Source organism: Cherax quadricarinatus, chromosome 4 (assembly GCF_038502225.1).
Source record: "Cherax quadricarinatus isolate ZL_2023a chromosome 4, ASM3850222v1, whole genome shotgun sequence".
In the NCBI taxonomy this organism is placed as follows: Eukaryota; Metazoa; Arthropoda; class Malacostraca; order Decapoda; family Parastacidae; genus Cherax; species Cherax quadricarinatus.
The window spans coordinates 46,189,529-46,206,662 of NC_091295.1; the positions used below are offsets into that span (position 1 = coordinate 46,189,529).

The 17,134-nt window shown below is 40.1% G+C and overlaps 1 protein-coding gene across 4 annotated transcripts in view; it reads left to right on the forward strand.

The window, feature by feature from the left end:
* The first annotated feature begins 1,973 nt into the window (after positions 1-1,973).
* The window catches only part of LOC128684512 (long-chain fatty acid transport protein 4), a 197,246-nt gene continuing 182,085 nt past the window's right edge, over positions 1,974-17,134 (forward strand). For 3 of the 4 annotated variants that reach the window (XM_053770733.2, XM_053770735.2, XM_053770734.2), the window contains exons 1-2: positions 1,974-2,119; positions 3,446-3,670. In XM_053770733.2, coding sequence (XP_053626708.2) covers positions 3,510-3,670 — 161 coding nt within the window. In that variant the 5' untranslated portion in view covers positions 1,974-2,119; positions 3,446-3,509. Of the gene's footprint in view, positions 2,193-3,445; positions 3,671-17,134 lie in introns of all 4 variants that reach the window. The other variant, XM_053770736.2, reaches the window with a different exon arrangement.

The window sequence follows — 17,134 nt, forward strand, 5'->3', positions numbered from 1 at the left end:
TGATAGCTTTCAGGTGCAATTGGGTGGATTCCAAAAGTCGTCAATTTGTCCAGGACCTCCTGCTTTAGTAGTTGAAGTAACTCTTCTTCAGAAAAGAGGAGAAGTACTACCCCAGCGGGGGTTGTAAAAACATCCACTGGAGCAACAGTTGAATTCGAGCAGATACATGCTAGAATTTCTTTCTTCGTCTTTAGGTTACCATCCACACGTAATCTTACTCTTATTCGCGCCATGATGTCCAGGAAGGTACATCTGGCACATAAGTTGCTTTGACAAAAAGGGTTTTTCCTTAGTGTTAGTCTAACAACCTATTTCAGCTGACTTATGAAGGTCAGCCCCTAAGATAGCCTATCCTCGAGTGGTGAGGGGGAAAGGGCCCAAGGCAAAGATCGGCCGGATTTTAAAAAACCACACGGGCTACCGGATGGTCAAAGTGCCGTGTGTTAACTCGCCAAAGCGAAGTTGCCGAAAAAGAAGAAGATAGGAAAGTCAGAAGGATAGCAGTGTATGTAGTGTGTTAGTGTGTGGGCCAGTGTAGATGTCTGGGTGAGGGGAAGATGGGGAAGGATGGGGGGATGGGGAAGAGAGGGGTGAACAAGCAAGCAAGTCGCCGCCTTACCCTCTTGATGGGATGGGGCTCGAAGTGACTGCAAGCAAGTTTCCTCTCAGCTCTGGTGAAGAACTACTCAGGATAACCCATGAAAAATATCGAGTAACAGTGTTCAGAGTTGCTCAGCTCGAGAATTACTCAGGATAACTGAAGAGCAGGAACGACAACGTCTTCTCTCCACGGCGGCTGGGCGGCTTCTCTCCAACATGGTCACACTTGTCGAAAGCTTTTGCAAAGTCTGTGTATACATCTGTATTTTGTTTATCCTCTGTGGCATCCAGGACCTTGTCATAGTGGTCCAGTAGCTAGAACAGGCAGTAGAGACCTGCTCTAAACCCGTGTTGCCCTGGGATGTGTAACTGATGAGTATCTAGGTCTAGGTGATTGGCTATCTTGCTTCTTAGAACCCTCTCAAAGATTTTTATGATATGGGATGTTAGTGCTATCGGTCTGTAGTTCTTTGCATTTGCTTTACTGCCACCTTTGTGGAGTGGGGCTATGTCTGTTGTTTTTAGTGTGTGTGGGATAACCCCTGTGTCCATGCTCCCTCTCCATAAAATGCTGAAGGCACGCGATAAGGGCTTCTTGCAATTCTTGATGAACAGGTAGTTCCACGAGTCTGGGCCTGGGGCAGAGTCCATTAATTGCCTCTTCAAAGTCTTGTTGAGTTAGAATAATATCCGAGATTTTTGGGATGACCAAATTTTGGGTTTCGTTCATAAAGAATTCATTTGGATTGTCGACTCTTTGAGTGGGCAGTGGCTCTCTGAGCACTGAGTCATATTGGGACTTCAGTATCTCACTCATGTCTTAGCTATCATCTGTGTATGTCCCATCCCGCCTAAGCAGGGAACCAATACTGGATGTTGTTTTTCCCTTAGAGTTGGCATAAGAGAAAAAGTATAAATAAATAGTTCTAGAGATTTTATATGAATATGGCTCCAGGTAAACTCCAGATAATGTCCATGAAGGGAGTTAAGGGATATGGCTAGTTGGATTTGAGTTCTAGAGGAGGAAAATACAGGGGTAGCATTTTGAAAGACAAGTGGGGATGTTGTGATTCAGTGGATCAATTAAAATGTGGTGTCCACGTATCTCTGAGTAGGTTACCAGGTTGCAAGCAATGGTGAATATGCTTTATTTTCCATTAAGTACCGTGCGTGGGAAAAGGCTCTGTTAAAAAAAAACTGAAAAAAAGTTTCTATAGCTTCAAAATAATGGTCACTTTCTATTATCAAGACGTAGAGTAACGCCAATCATGTTAGGGCTGGCCAATTATATGTATGTGACCATGTGGAGATAACCTCGCCAATGGCTAGAGGGGGGGTAGGGGTGGGAGGATGGATGGACATTGATAAGCTAGTTTAAGGGGTGTTCCCTCCCTGGGGGATCACCCCCTTACTCTCTCCCTATCATTACTAACGGGATAAATCACAAGCCAGAGTAGCGTGAGATGCGCTTTTGTTACAGTTGTTGTTTACGTGTAGTCAGCCACAGCAGCTCGTCCAGGTGAGCTCCATGCTGCCTCTCCTCATCGATTTTTGACTTAAACCTCTAACTTGTGTGTGGACACTTACCTTGTGTAAGTCTCATATATGCGTTGTGATGAGGTGAATGTCTGTGGTCGGTGATTTGTGGTTGTTAACCATGTAATTAGCTTATAAGTGTCTGCAGTTAACCCAGTTTCCGGAATGTTAATTGTCTAATGCCCTTTTAGTGTTTTTGCTAAGAAACCGTAAGCCTGGACTCTAAGATCCAATTTGAAACAGGTGAATGAATTTATATAATTATTTGTTCACCTTTTTTTAACTAGATGCATTACCAATAAATGTGAAGAATAATTTCGGATTACTGACCCCGTAGGGTTGATGACTTTTGAGACAAAAAAAAATAAAAGAAATGTGGCGTATTTCCGTTAGGATCCATAGGTGCATCCATAAGAGCGGAATAAACTGGGTACCAGTTTACTGCTGCGATAACAGGACCAGCAGATGCAAAGAGACTTTCTCGTATCACCCAGCATGAGATCCAACCCGGATCCTTTGATAGATATCAAGGACCCCATTGAAAATAAGTCACTTGACTTTTTTTGGGGGTTATCTTAGGTAATTTACACTGATAATTTCTTCTTATCTACACCTGTGCCTCTTGATTATAATAATAAATGCACCTGTGCCTAAATAAACCTTAATCAGGTGTTGTTTTTAATGAACTAGGAACATTTCAGTAGACAACTGCTCCTGGGGGGGGGGGCTTAGGTAATTAATTATACAGTAGTTTGAATTGTACAATATTAAGTTGGCGTACATTTGAGATATTTTATTGTGGAAATTATGAAAAAAGTTACCAATCTGTCGAAACTGGCCAAAACCAACATAACCTAATGTAGCTTAACCTTACTCTACCATTGGTACTGGTACATATGGAGCGTTGATTGGGTTAGATGTGTTGTGCAGTCACAATTAATACTATTTTTGCACTTTAAATTGATCAGCATATAGTATTGAGTTGCATCACGTGCCTGAATGTAAGCAATGACAAATACCTACATTTGGCAGAGTAAGGTTAGGTTACATTATGTTATTTTAGGTTGGGTTAGATAGGTTTTGTTAGGTTATGTATTTTGCCATACGCATAACAGAATATCCTTAACTGTAAAACTAAATGTTATTTAAGTTTATTAAGTTGTTTTGCATATTCTGATATCACCTGTTTACTGTGATCTTATTGCATAAATATAAATATATAAATATAAATAAATAAATAAATTTATTTACAGAGAAAGCTCTTAATATGCAAAATGGATGCATTACCAGTAGTCTGTCTTTCTTGCAGAGTGAGGACCCAGTGTCATTGCCAGATTTTAGTAGCAGCTGAGTTGGTTCCAAGTGTGTAAATCATGTGGTCCTCAGTAGTGGCTGTAGCTGTGGCTATCACCCTCTGCTACTCCACTAACTTCGATGCTTACGTGATAACTGCTTGTGCACTGACTCTCTACTTAAGTCTTGGAGGCTCCCATACTCTCTGGCTTGTTTACCGAACATTTCCAAGAGATGTCAGGTGTGTTTTGTTTGTTCTTTTAAACTTTGGGCACATCTCTTGCATGACAGATGCTTCAGTTTGGTAGTTTAATTTTTTCATAATGATTGCATCTGTGGTTTGTGTCTGTAGCATCTAGTTGAAAGGTAAGTGTTGGGTTTAGCACCTATTGACAAAGCAATTTATATGCATTAATGTAACACCAGTAGTTGGTATATGGTTGAGATTAGAATAATTAATTAGTATTCCTGATTAGAAAATGCATGCTAATATTTAAATTTGAAGCTGAATAGTTAAAACTATATAAGCTTAGCAGAATTTTACATAAGGTTTTTCCCTGTAGTCAAAATGCATAAGCATTTTGACTACAAGGAAATGCATAATTATTTTGACTACAGGGAAATGCATAAGCATTTTGACTATAGGGAAAGATATAAAAATACAGTGGAACCTCAAAAATCGAACTTAATCCGTTCCAGGAGCTAGTTCTAAATTCAAAAAGTCTGAAATTCGAAGCAATATTTCCCATAAGAAATAATGGAAATACAATTAATCCGTTCCAGAAACTCAAAAATATTCACACAAAAAATACATTTTATTGAGATTAATTACAGTTTTACATACAACAAATACTATAGTTTTTAATTATGTATAGTAATACATATAAAATAACATTTTTACTTACCTTTATTGAAGATTGGTGATGGCATCTGGAAGATAGGGAGGAGGAGAGAGGGAGTTGGGGTTAGTTTTTGGAAGGAGAATCCCCCTCCATGAGGACTTCAGGTAAAGCCCTCTCTGGGGTTACTTCCCTTCTCTGTCTTTTAATGCCACTAGGACCAGCTTGAGAGTCACTGGACCCCCGTCTCACAAAATAACTGTCCACAGTCCTCTGTTTCTGGCACCTCTTTAACATTTCCCTAAAATGGGACATGGTTCTGTCACTGAACTTGTTGCAAAGATGGCTTGTTTCAGCTTGCTCAGGGTGGTACTTCTGCACAATCATTTGGACATCATTCCACTTGGCACAAATCTCCTTAATCTTTGAAGAAGGCACCTCATCCACTCACTATATTAACACCTTTCGCAACATCAGCTTCCTTGATTTGTTCTTTCTTTGACAGGATAGAACCGATGGTCGACTTGTTTTTCCCATACATCCTGGCAAGCTCAACAAGTTTCACACCACTCTCATGCTTCTGTATTATTTCCTTCTTCACATCTATGGTGTTTCTCACTTTCTTTACCACAGGGGTACCACTAGCAAGTTTCTTTGGGCCCATGGTAGCTTATTTCACAGTCCCACAAGCATTAAACACAACGAAATAATCGTAAAATGCGCGAATGAGAGTGCAGGTTAGTGTTCACTCAACCATAAACAAAGCTAGACTGCTCACGGTGCCTGCGCGGGGACGCGGACAGAGCGGGCAGGTAGACAGGTCCCATACCCGGCGGTCCGAAAATAGGGGCGCATTCGATAATAGGGACACAGTTTGTCTGAAAAAATGGTCCTATTTTCGAAACGTTCGATATGTGATACGTTCGATTTTTGAGGTTCCACTGTATAATCCAAGTGTTTATGATGTATCACTAGTATTCTTGAAGACACTTCCTGAGTAAAATAGTATAGATTGTATTACTTCTTCCCCTCCCCTCCCAGTATCAATTTACACCAGCTCAGCATCCCAGCGCTGTATGACCTTCGTCAGTTTAGCACTTTCTTTGATTATAATAATCAGTATCCCAGCTCCATGATCTACTTTCAACTATATACCCCATATTATTATACTAACACCTTGCTGTATTTCACAGCAGATCACATGCATTCTACCACCTCATTCATCTTGAACACACATTAATGCAGCATGTATGTATAACTTTATTGTACAAGGACCCCAACCAATGAAAAGAAGTCACATTGTTTGGCTTTATTAGGTTATCCTATGTTCACTTCTAGATAATTCATTATATAAAACTATTTTACAAGTTTAAAATTAGATTTTTTAACACACTGGTCTTCTACCGAGGTAAGGTGACTCAAAAAAGAAGAAACACCTTGAACATCACTTGCTCTATCATTGTCTTGCAGAGGCATGTTCAGATGCCCCTTGGAACTGCAAAATATCTCCACCCATTCTTCATAGTGTAGGCACTGTACTTCCCACCTCCAGGACTTAGGTCTGGCTAACCAGTTTTCCTGAATACCTTGGTAAATGTTACCTTGCTCACACTCCAACATCAGATAAACTTATAAAAACCAATTGTCTTCACTCTGTTCTAACATGCTTGCACGAGCCTGCTGGATGTCCAAACTCCTCCCATACAAAACCTTTACCCCCTCCATCCAACCAGTCCTAGGATGACCCCTACCCTGCCTTCCTTCCAACACAGATTTATACACCCTCCAAGTCATCCTGTTTTGCTCCATCCTCTCTAAATGTCTAAACTATCTCAATACCATCACCTCAGCCCTCTGGATAATACTTTTAGTAACTTTGCACCTCCTCCTATTCTCCATATGACAAATTCTCTGCAAAAGATTTACACTACATATTGCCCTCAGACATGACATCTCCACTGCCTCTGGCCTCTTCCTCACTGCAATATCCACAACCCATGCTTCACACTGTATAAGAGTGTTGGTGCCATTATACTCGCATACTTTTCCATTTTTGCCTCTGGATAGATGCTTCAGTGCACAACCCACCTTTTTCCCCTCATCAATTCTATGGTTCACCTCATCTAAATAAACACTGTACTGTACGTGGAATGTCCCTCTTGATGCCGCAGCATTATCAGGGTGTTCCCCTTATCTGTTATCCACCTGAGCATCAAAATTAAGATACTGTGCCATAAGTCTCGTTAGGCTAAGCACTGTTTAATAACATGTTATCTCTAGAATTTCTCATTTTCTTATGGACCATTTGTATTAAGAAAAAATTACCAAAATTACGCAAATAAGTTGGTGACCCAAATAAGAAAAATGCCATCACTCAATTTCTTGTTGCTTTTCCAGAAGGGCATGGATATCACAGACAAATTTAGACTTGCTGGACTGCAAAATTCCCAGTCACCTTTTTGCATACAAGCCCTTTTGCTTCCTAACCTCCAAAACTAGTAATTTACAGTACCTATTTGTTGTAACTACAGGAGCATAGCTATACCCTTGGTGTCCTGTCTTTATTAATATATTTATCATATAATTTTTTAAAATCTCCTCTGGTTGTAGCATTTACTACCTCACTTTTATTCCATTCTTCCATAGGTGTTTGTAAAGAAATATCTTCCAATATCCATTCTGCTCCATTTTTTCTAAATTTGCATCTGTAATAGTACCTTGTTATCCCTGTTGTCAGCATAACCTTGATTTAACAGAGCCCAGGTTAACATACATCTGTATTTCAGATTTAATGGACAAAATCTGTGGTTGGACAAACTCTAGATGCATTGGACAATTTTAAATCCAAAATTGTCTGTTATTGTTTTGGTCCACTAGAGATTTAGCTTTAACGGACATCCTCTTTTTATTAGTTACTTTACTTATATAACTCAGGCTCGCTGTGCTAAAAATCTTGTTTGTCTGTTCTTTCATATCCTTTTATAACTTTACATGTTGTTATATCCTCTTTTTTTCCAATCAAGTTCCTTCATAATTACAGCGAAATTGCATAGGCCTCTTGCTTCTCTTTGTGCTTTGCTAACATGGTCACATACACATGTATCTGATTGATGCCAAAATTCCTGCCCTCAGTATCTCTCTCATTCCTTCCATCCTACATTTATACACCTTGTTGATGAGCCTATCCTGTCATGAGTTCAATAACCACCCATTCTGAGTTGTTTGTGATTGTTACTATGATTTTGCGATTCATCTAATCCTACTCCATTTTTTCTACATGAACAGTATCAAATAAAACATTTTTCAGCGCCACTGCTATAATATGTAAAGATCATGCTTTATATCTTGCTATATTCTAATTGTCACATTTTTGCATATAGTATTTACAAATTTACTATTATTGTTTCTACAGCTTTTTCAATGCTCCTGCAACTTTCTTCCCTGTTCCGTAATATACCTCATTCTTCATAGATTCATCGCTGGTACAGTACATCTACTTTCAAGTATCAGGATGTATTCCTTCCAACCGTTTTTTCATTTCCAATATTTCATCTTTTCATCACCTTGCATTTTGTTTCATTCAGTTTAAACATCCTTTCATCTTTAAAAACCTCTGCTGCTTGTCTTGTGGATATCTGTTTAATACTTATCTTTTATCTTCAGTTGATATCAGATTCTTCATCTTCAAGATTATAAACTCTCCAAAATACTTAGTTCACTTTTCATATGACCTTGTCTTATAATGTATTAAACTACTATACTAAAATATCATACTTTCTTCTATTAAGTTGAACTGTTGCTGAAAATCAATCCATTCTTTCCTGCACACCTGTGTGACCTATTTTGAGGGTTTTTCTATCCTCACAGCCTAACCTGAGGGATAGGCTTTTCTGTTGATTTTCTTTAAAACAAGGCTTTTGCTGTTGGCAGTCCAGTGGCTCACATAGCCATCACAGTCTGGTTGATCTGGCTCTTGGCAGAGGTAGTGATCCAGTTTCCTTTTGATAATCCTTACACTTGTTCTGGCAGTGTTTCTGACATCTCCTGGTAGAAAGTTGAGTAGTCTTGGATGACAGATGTTGACAGTTTCTGTTATTGTGACTATTTTTGCATGATCTGTTTTATGCTTCCTCCCATATCTTTCTCTCTAATATATTATCGTAGTGTGCAGATTTGGGACTAGGCCCTCGGGTATTTTTCCACGTACTGTATTAGATATCTTTTTCTTCTTTGCTTTATTTTATGCAGGCAGTAAATGACTACTACCTTTACCTCTTCTGGTTCTGGTATTTCTCCTGCATTGAACAGAGCCATCAAGACCAAACAGTATTCTTTTTCTTTCTCCATTTGCTTTTAAAAGATGGAGGAACACTTTTGTGATGTCATTGCATTGTGAGGTGTGGGCTACTCTACATCTGTTACAAAGACCTTAGATATAAGAAGATTTGAGAAGTTGGCAAATATTGTACAGGTTCTGTAATAGATGGCAAAGCATGTTCATGATAAAAGACATGAAGACATTGTCAGTGCATTTTTTTTTTTTGCCATTTTTTAGACAGTTATGGTATCATCTGTTGTTTGGGCTGCATATATGGTAGATCATTGATTATCCAGCGGCCAGTTATTTGGTATCGGACATATGTGGCAATCTTTTTTGTTCAGAGTCACTAAACAGATAATGTAGAAGAGGAATGTTCAGACATTGAATATTATTTTTTTTAAATCCGTTTTACTCTCTCCCTGAAGGCACCTGATAATAAATGATCTACTGTAATAATCTTTTGCTGGATTTTTTTATATTTGAGATCTTTGGATATAACTTTACAAACTGAGCCCCAGAGTTTGAGTGCTGAAGTGTGATCTGAGGTGACAAGTACCATCAGACATCCTACTTACTATTTTCTTAAATTCAGAAAGATATACAAAAGCAATTTTTAAGTGAAATGTGATGTCAGCACACTTCTGGCAAGACAGCGATTGTGAGTACAAATAGGAAACGTATCTGTCTTCCCCTCAGCAGATGGAGGATCAAGCCTTTGCTACATCTTACACTGAATGACTCACATGGAAAACAAAAAGGCACAATACTGTGGCTGGAACAGTGCACAAATAACTCACACATAGAAAGAGGTGTATGATGTTTTGGTCCAACTTGGACCATTGACTAGTCACACTAACACACCAAGGTTAGAGAGCCATTGTATATAGGAGAGGAGGACAGGGACATGACAGAGGAAGAAAGGAATGGAGAAGTAGTGGTAGAGCTAATGTGGTAGTGGAAGTAGTAGTAGTGGTAATAGTAGGCAGTGGAGTAGTTGTAGTAGCACAAGAGAGAGAAAGGGGAGTGAAGTGAGGCAATAGTAGTAGTAGAAGTGGAGTAAGTCTAAGGACAAGAAAAAGAAGCACTGCAGGAGAGCTAATGGCCCACAAAGGTGGGACCAAAAATGGGGAAAAAAAACTGAAGGCAAGAACATACCTAGGCAGAAAAAAGAAAGACAGAAAATATAAGAGAGAAGAGGTTGGCAGAGGAGGAGGAGGAGAAGGAGAAGGAGAAGAAAAGATCTGGTCAAGTCATGAGTGTTCTGAAGTTTGGAACATTTGACAGTGTAATGAGGAAGGAAAGCATCTACAGAGACAAAGCCAGGACTAAGATCCGGCTGTCCATCTTACCCTTAATTCTTTCAGTAATAACTCTCCCATACATTTTACCTGGTATAATTAACAGGCTTATTACCCCTATATTTTTACATTCTCCTTTGTCCAATCCCTAGGCACCTTTCCCTCTGAATATGAGCATTAAATTTTAATTCGAGATCTGCAAGCAGACCTAAGAACTTACCTTCACCCTTTTTCTATGCTTCTTGTTAATTGATTTTGATTGTGAGCATAGTTTATCTCCAAAAGTTGTATAGAATGGTTTTCATCATCCAGGTGCATACATATTTAGCTCATTATTAATTACAGTGTTTAAAGGTAAGGAAGGAAGGAAGGGGGGAGTGAAAGTACTGTATATGATAGTGTGTTATCAGCAAACAGGCCTGGTTTATGATTCGGGGTAGCATTTGTTAGGTCATTGATAGAGAGAACATAGAACAGTTAATGAGACATTTAATACAGCTGTTTTACTCTCCAGAAGCTATGACAGGCCAACACAAACAATACAAAGACATGGAGGGTATATAGAGGGAACATGGAAAGCTGCAGGAAATAATAACTGCAAGTGATTCAGTTGACTTACTGGCTCATGATACAGGAGGACCCCCGCTTTACAGCGCTATGCTTTATAGAACTTAGCTAATACATGTACAGTGGTTTTCAATTATACCCCATTCTTCATTTATTCAGACTTCCTACAATAAATATATTCACCATTCACTATAAGCTAAGGCCGAAAATATTGTAAGGTAAATAACATGTGTACTGTACATGCATTTTTTAGGCCTAGCTCTATTGCTTGCTTAATATATGACAGTGTAAATGTTATCAAGCTTTTATATTCATTTGACAGTGAAAACCTAACCTGCTGTATAAGCGGTTTCTGCCTGTAGTAGTAAAATTAATTTGTCAAGTGACGATGGGGTTTATTATTTTAGGAGGATTCGTGCTTATTTTTTAGACGACTAAGCTGTACTGTAATTATGTCTATTATGGAGATTAATGACACTTCAAGGCATTATAGTTTGTGGGTATCTGGTTCTTTAATCACTCATCAAGCATTATTCCCTTTCATCAAATGGCTGTTGGTGTTCTGGTGGTGTTCAGATATGTTGTCAAGTCGACACTGAATAGGTAGATATGCTCCTATTTGTTGTGCTGTTTCCTGACTTATGCCTTATCAAACCATCCACAAGATCTTGTGTAAAACCCTGTGTAGACTAGTTCAAGTTTTTTCGATAGCATTTTACACTTACTGCCTTGACTTTCTTGATGAGTGCTTTTACATACATCAAACCTTCAGTGAACTACACTTTCTTGACTTCTGTGTCAAAAACTTCCAGAAATGAGCACTTTACAATAATAATTCTTCATGCACTGACATTATTTTGAATAAGAATAACCTTCCCAACATCCAGCTTGCACAAGGCAACACTAGCCACCATAGCAACCAGCACATCTATCAGAGACCTCACCAGGATCAAAGTGGAGAGCCTCAAACCGTTCAGTGCATGGGTTTACATAATCTCCTGTGGAAGCTGTGACAAGATATTCATTAGGAAAACAGAATGAATTTTAAGAGCATGTCTAAACAGCCACATCTTCATATGCAGATGTGGCAATTTGAACAGTGCATTTGTACAATGCAGGAACACCTCCAGTCATCTCATGAAGGGGAACAACTGCCTAGTGATTAAGGACTCAGACATCCACAGACTTAATTGCCTCGAAGCATCATTTTAGACAGTCACAAAAAACAAAGGCAGATGCTGATACTGTACCATCAAAATTAGCTGATACTGATAAAGTACCATCAAGATTAGCCAGTACTACCGATATCTGTACTGTTATAGATACCATCAAAATTAGCCAGTAACAGTACGCACCTAATTGTGGTTGCAGGGGTCGAAACTCAGTTCCTGGCCCCGCCTCTTCACTGATAGCTACTAGATCCTCTCTCTCTCTGCTTCCTGAGCTTTGTCATACCTCGTCTTAAAGCTATGTATGGTTCCTACCTCCACTACATCATTTGCTAGTCTATTCCACTTCCTGATGACTCTATGACTGAAGAAATACTTCATAACATCCCTGCGACTCGTCTGTGTGTGTGTGTACTCGCCTATTTGTGGTTGCAGGGGTCGAGTCATAGCTCCTTGCCCTGCCTCTTCACTGATTGCTACTGGGTCCTCTCCCTGCTCCATGAGCTTTATCATACCTCATCTTAAAACTATGTATGGTTCCTGCCTCCTATACTCCTGTACTGTGATACTAATACAATGAAATAAGCCAGTACCATTGATACCTATATTCTGATACTGATACCATCAAAATTAGCTGATACTGATGCCATTAAATTTAGTAGATTCCACCAGATACTGAAACTTGGCACACCCCTACTGCATATGTAATTTCTAACTGTACTTAAATAGGTCTTGTTCTTCTTATATCCTTTCATCCCCATAGGGAAGTGGAAAAGAATCTCTCCTCTGTAAGCCATGCGTCTTGTAAGAGGCGACTAAAATGCAGGGAGCAGTGGGCTAGTAACCCCTTCTCCTGTATAAATTACCAAAAATAAGAAAAGAAACTTTATAAAGGTGGGATGTTTGAATGTGCATGGATGTAGTGCAGATGATAAGAAAGAGATGATTGTCAGTGTTATGAATGATCAGGAGTTGGATGTCCTAGCTCTAAGTGAAACAAAGCTGAAGGGGGTAGGGGAATTTCAGTGGGAAGAAATAAATGAAATTAAGTCAGGAGTATCTGAGAGAGTTAGAACTAAGGAATGGGTAGCTATAATGTTGAAGGATCATTTTTGGAAGTAGAGGGAATATAAATGTATAAATTCAAGGAATGTGTGGATTAAAATAAGGGTCAGATGCTAAAAGTGGGTTATAATAAATGTGTACGTACCTGGAGAGGAGAGGAGTGTAAAGGAGAGAGTGGGAGATTTTGGGAGATGTTAAGCCAATGTTTAGGAACTTTTGAACCAGGTGAGAGAGTAATTGTGGTAGTGGACATAAATGCTAAAATGGGAGAAATGGTTTGAGAGGGTGTGGTAGGTAAGTTTGGGGTGCAAGGTGTAAATGATAAATTAGACACATGTGCAACACTTGGGTATCCTTATTGAGGAAACATTTTGCCACACAGTGGCTTCATCAGTCCATACAAAGGAGAACGGGGAAGAACAGGAGGAGTTTGAGGTAATGAGGCCCTCAGCCTTGAGTCGATGTGGTCAGTCCATCAATCTTGAAAAGAATACAGCAAGATAAGATAAAACCAATATTGCAAACTAGAAATACCACAGGAAATAGCAAGCAAGAGGACTCCACTAGCAATAGTGAGGATATATTACCAAAAACAACTGGTGGGAGCTCCATTGTTGGTGCTAGGGAGGATAGGAATAAGACAGGGAAACATGCACCAACAGGGAATACAGTCACAGAAACCCAAGGCAAACGGAAACCAAGCCTGTGCACATACTATGCACTTGGTATCTGCAGACATGGGAAATCTGGAAAAACAGACGGGACGTGCAACTATGACCACCCTAGAAAATGCCATGCCCATATGACAACAGGAAAATGCAAACTCCCTTCCTGTAAGCTTTTTCACCCTGAAATGTGTACCTCTTCAGTACAGGAAAGACTGTGCTATAACTTAAATTGCCAGGCACACCATCTAAAGGGGACAAAAAGATACAAAACATCCAGGCCATGGGAAAACCTGGGTAGCCACAGCCACTCAAGAGGGAGAGGTTTTTTAGTGCCAGGAAGGAAAAAAAAACTGGCAGGAAATGGCAGAAATCGTACACCAAATCCAGTCATTCCTGGAGTGGAACCACAGTCGATGGCCTCCACTCCAAACCAACAGATACAGATACTAATGCCGGAAAAAAAATCCCTCCCCCCAGTACCAACAATACCACCAGTCCGATGACATTCTTCTTGGCAAATATACAGGGTCTAAAGCCAGCAACAAACAACAAAATACCTTTCATCCGTGCACTGCTTGCAGAGGCAAAGGCAATGTTCGCGGCTTTCACTGAGACCCACATAAAGGATCACTTGGACAACGAAATGTGGATCCCAGGTTACAACCTATACAGATGTGACAGAGTGAACAGGCAAAGGGGGGGGGGGGTTGGCCTGTACATTGCAGAGTCACTTGTTTGCACAGAACTGCTTAATGCCTCAAATGATGTAGTGGAAGTTTTAGCAGTAAAGGTCAAGAACCAAAACCTAGTCATTGTGGTAGTCTACAAGCCTCCGGATGCAACATCCCAGCAATTCCAGGAACAGCTGTTAAAAGTTGACCACTGTCTGGAAAATCTTCCAGCTCCTGCACCCAACATCTTGCTCCTGGGGGATTTCAACTTAAGGCACCTAAAATGGAGGAATATAGCAAATAATATTGTTGCAGTGATAACACCAGGAGGCAGCTCTGATGAAAACTCACACTCACACGAGCTTTTAAATCTCTGCACAAAATTAAATTTAAACCAGCAAATAATAGAGCCTACTAGACTGGAGAATACACTAGACCTCATCTTCACTAACAATGATGATCTGATAAGAAATGTCACCATATCAAAAACAATATACTCAGATCACAACATAATTGAGGTTCAGACATGTATGCGTGGAGCCCCAGACCGACATAATGAGACTAGTCACGAGGGAGCATTCACCAAATTCAACTTCAATAACAAAAACATAAAGTGGGACCAAGTAAACCAAGTCCTAACCGATATAAGCTGGGAAGATATACTAAGCAGCACAGACCCCAACTTATGCCTAGAACAGATTAACTTGGTGGCACTCGATGTATGCACAAGGCTTATTCCTCTAAGAAAACAGAGGAGTACGTAGATGTAAAATAGAAAGAGACAGGCGCTCCCTTTACAGGCGACGGAAAAGAATAACAGAGCGGCTAAAAGAGGCCAATATATCTGAAATGCGTAGGGAGACACTGGTCAGAGAAATAGCAAGCATCGAACTTAAGCTAAAGGAATCTTATAGGAGTCAGGAATCGCGAGAAGAACTAAAAGCCTTATATGAAATCGAAAGAAATCCAAAGTATTTCTTCTCCTATGCCAAATCAAAGTCGAGAACAACGTCCAGTACAGTGGACCCTCGACTAACGCTATTAATCCGTTCCTGAGAGCTCATCGTTAGTCAAAATAATCGTTAGTCAAGTTAATTTTCCCCATAAGAAATATTTTTTTTTTATTATCACACTGGCCGATTCCCACCAAGGCAGGGTGGCCCGAAAAAGAAAAACTTTCACCATCATTCACTCCATCACTGTCTTGCCAGAAGGGTGCTTTACACTACAGTTTTTAAACTGCAACATTAACACCCCTCCTTCAGAGTGCAGGCACTGTACTTCCCATCTCCAGGACTCAAGTCCGGCCTGCCGGTTTCCCTGAATCCCTTCATAAATGTTACTTTGCTCACACTCCAACAGCACGTCAAGTATTAAAAACCATTTGTCTCCATTCACTCCTATCAAACACGCTCATGCATGCCTGCTGGAAGTCCAAGCCCCTCGCACACAAAACCTCCTTTACCCCCTCCCTCCAACCTTTCCTAGGCCGACCCCTACCCCGCCTTCCTTCCACTACAGACTGATACACTCTTGAAGTCATTCTGTTTCGCTCCATTCTCTCTACATGTCCGAACCACCTCAACAACCCTTCCTCAGCCCTCTGGACAACAGTTTTGGTAATCCCGCACCTCCTCCTAACTTCCAAACTACGAATTCTCTGCATTATATTCACACCACACATTGCCCTCAGACATGACATCTCCACTGCCTCCAGCCTTCTCCTCGCTGCAACATTCATCACCCACGCTTCACACCCATACAAGAGCGTTGGTAAAACTATACTCTCATACATTCCCCTTTTTGCCTCCAAGGACAAAGTTCTTTGTCTCCACAGACTCCTAAGTGCACCACTCACTCTTTTTCCCTCATCAATTCTATGATTCGCCTCATCTTTCATAGACCCATCCGCTGACACGTCCACTCCCAAATATCTGAATACGTTCACCTCCTCCATAGTCTCTCCCTCCAATCTGATATCCAATCTTTCATCACCTAATCTTTTTGTTATCCTCATAACCTTACTCTTTCCTGTATTCACCTTTAATTTTCTTCTTTTGCACACCTTACCAAATTCATCCACCAATCTCTGCAACTTCTCTTCAGAATCTCCCAAGACACCCAAAAGTATTGAAAAAAAAAAAAAATTTTAACACATGAAATATTAATTTTAATACACACAAACTGAAGAAGACATGCACAGTTACATGACACTTACCTTTATTGAAGATCTGGTGATGATTGATGGGATGGGAAGAGGGGAGTGTGTTGATGGTCTTAGTGTTTAGAAGGGGAATCCCCTTCCATTAGGACTTGAGGTGGCAAGTCGTTTTTCGAGGTTACTTCCCTTCTTCTTTTAATGCCACTAGGACCAGCTTGAGAGTCACTGGACCTCTGTCGCACAACATATCTGCCCATAGAGGCCTGTACCTCCCGTTCCTTTTTGACATTCCTAAAGTGTTTCACAACATTGTCAGTGTCACCATTAAACACTTGTTCCGGTTTCAGTCCTTCACTGTCTATGTACTCCTTAAATTCCTGCACATATTTTTCAGCTGCTTTTTGGTCCAAACGGGCAGCCTCACCATGCCTTATCACACTATGTATGCCACTACGATTCTTAAATCTCTCAAACCAACCTTTGCTGGCCTTAAATTCACTCACATCACCACTAGTTGCTGGCATTTTTCTAATTAAATCGTCATGCAACTTCCTAGCCTTTTCACATATGATCGCTTGAGAGATGCTATCTCCTGCTATCTGTTTTTCGTTTATCCATACCAATAACAGTCTCTCAACATCTTCTATCACTTGTGATCTCAGTTTCGAAAACATAGTTGCACCTTTGGCAAGAACAGCTTCCTTGATTGCCGTTTTCTTGGCCACAATAGTAGCGATGGTTGATTGGGGTTTTGTGTACAGCCTGGCCAGCTTGGAGACATGCACTCCACTTTCATACTTAGCAATGATCTCTTTCTTTATATCGATAGTAATTCTCACCCTTTTTGCTGTAGGGTTGGCACTAGAAGCTTTCTTGGGGCCCATGGTGACTTATTTTGCAGGTGCAATCACTAAAAAGGCTGTGATAATATGAAATGTTCCGATTG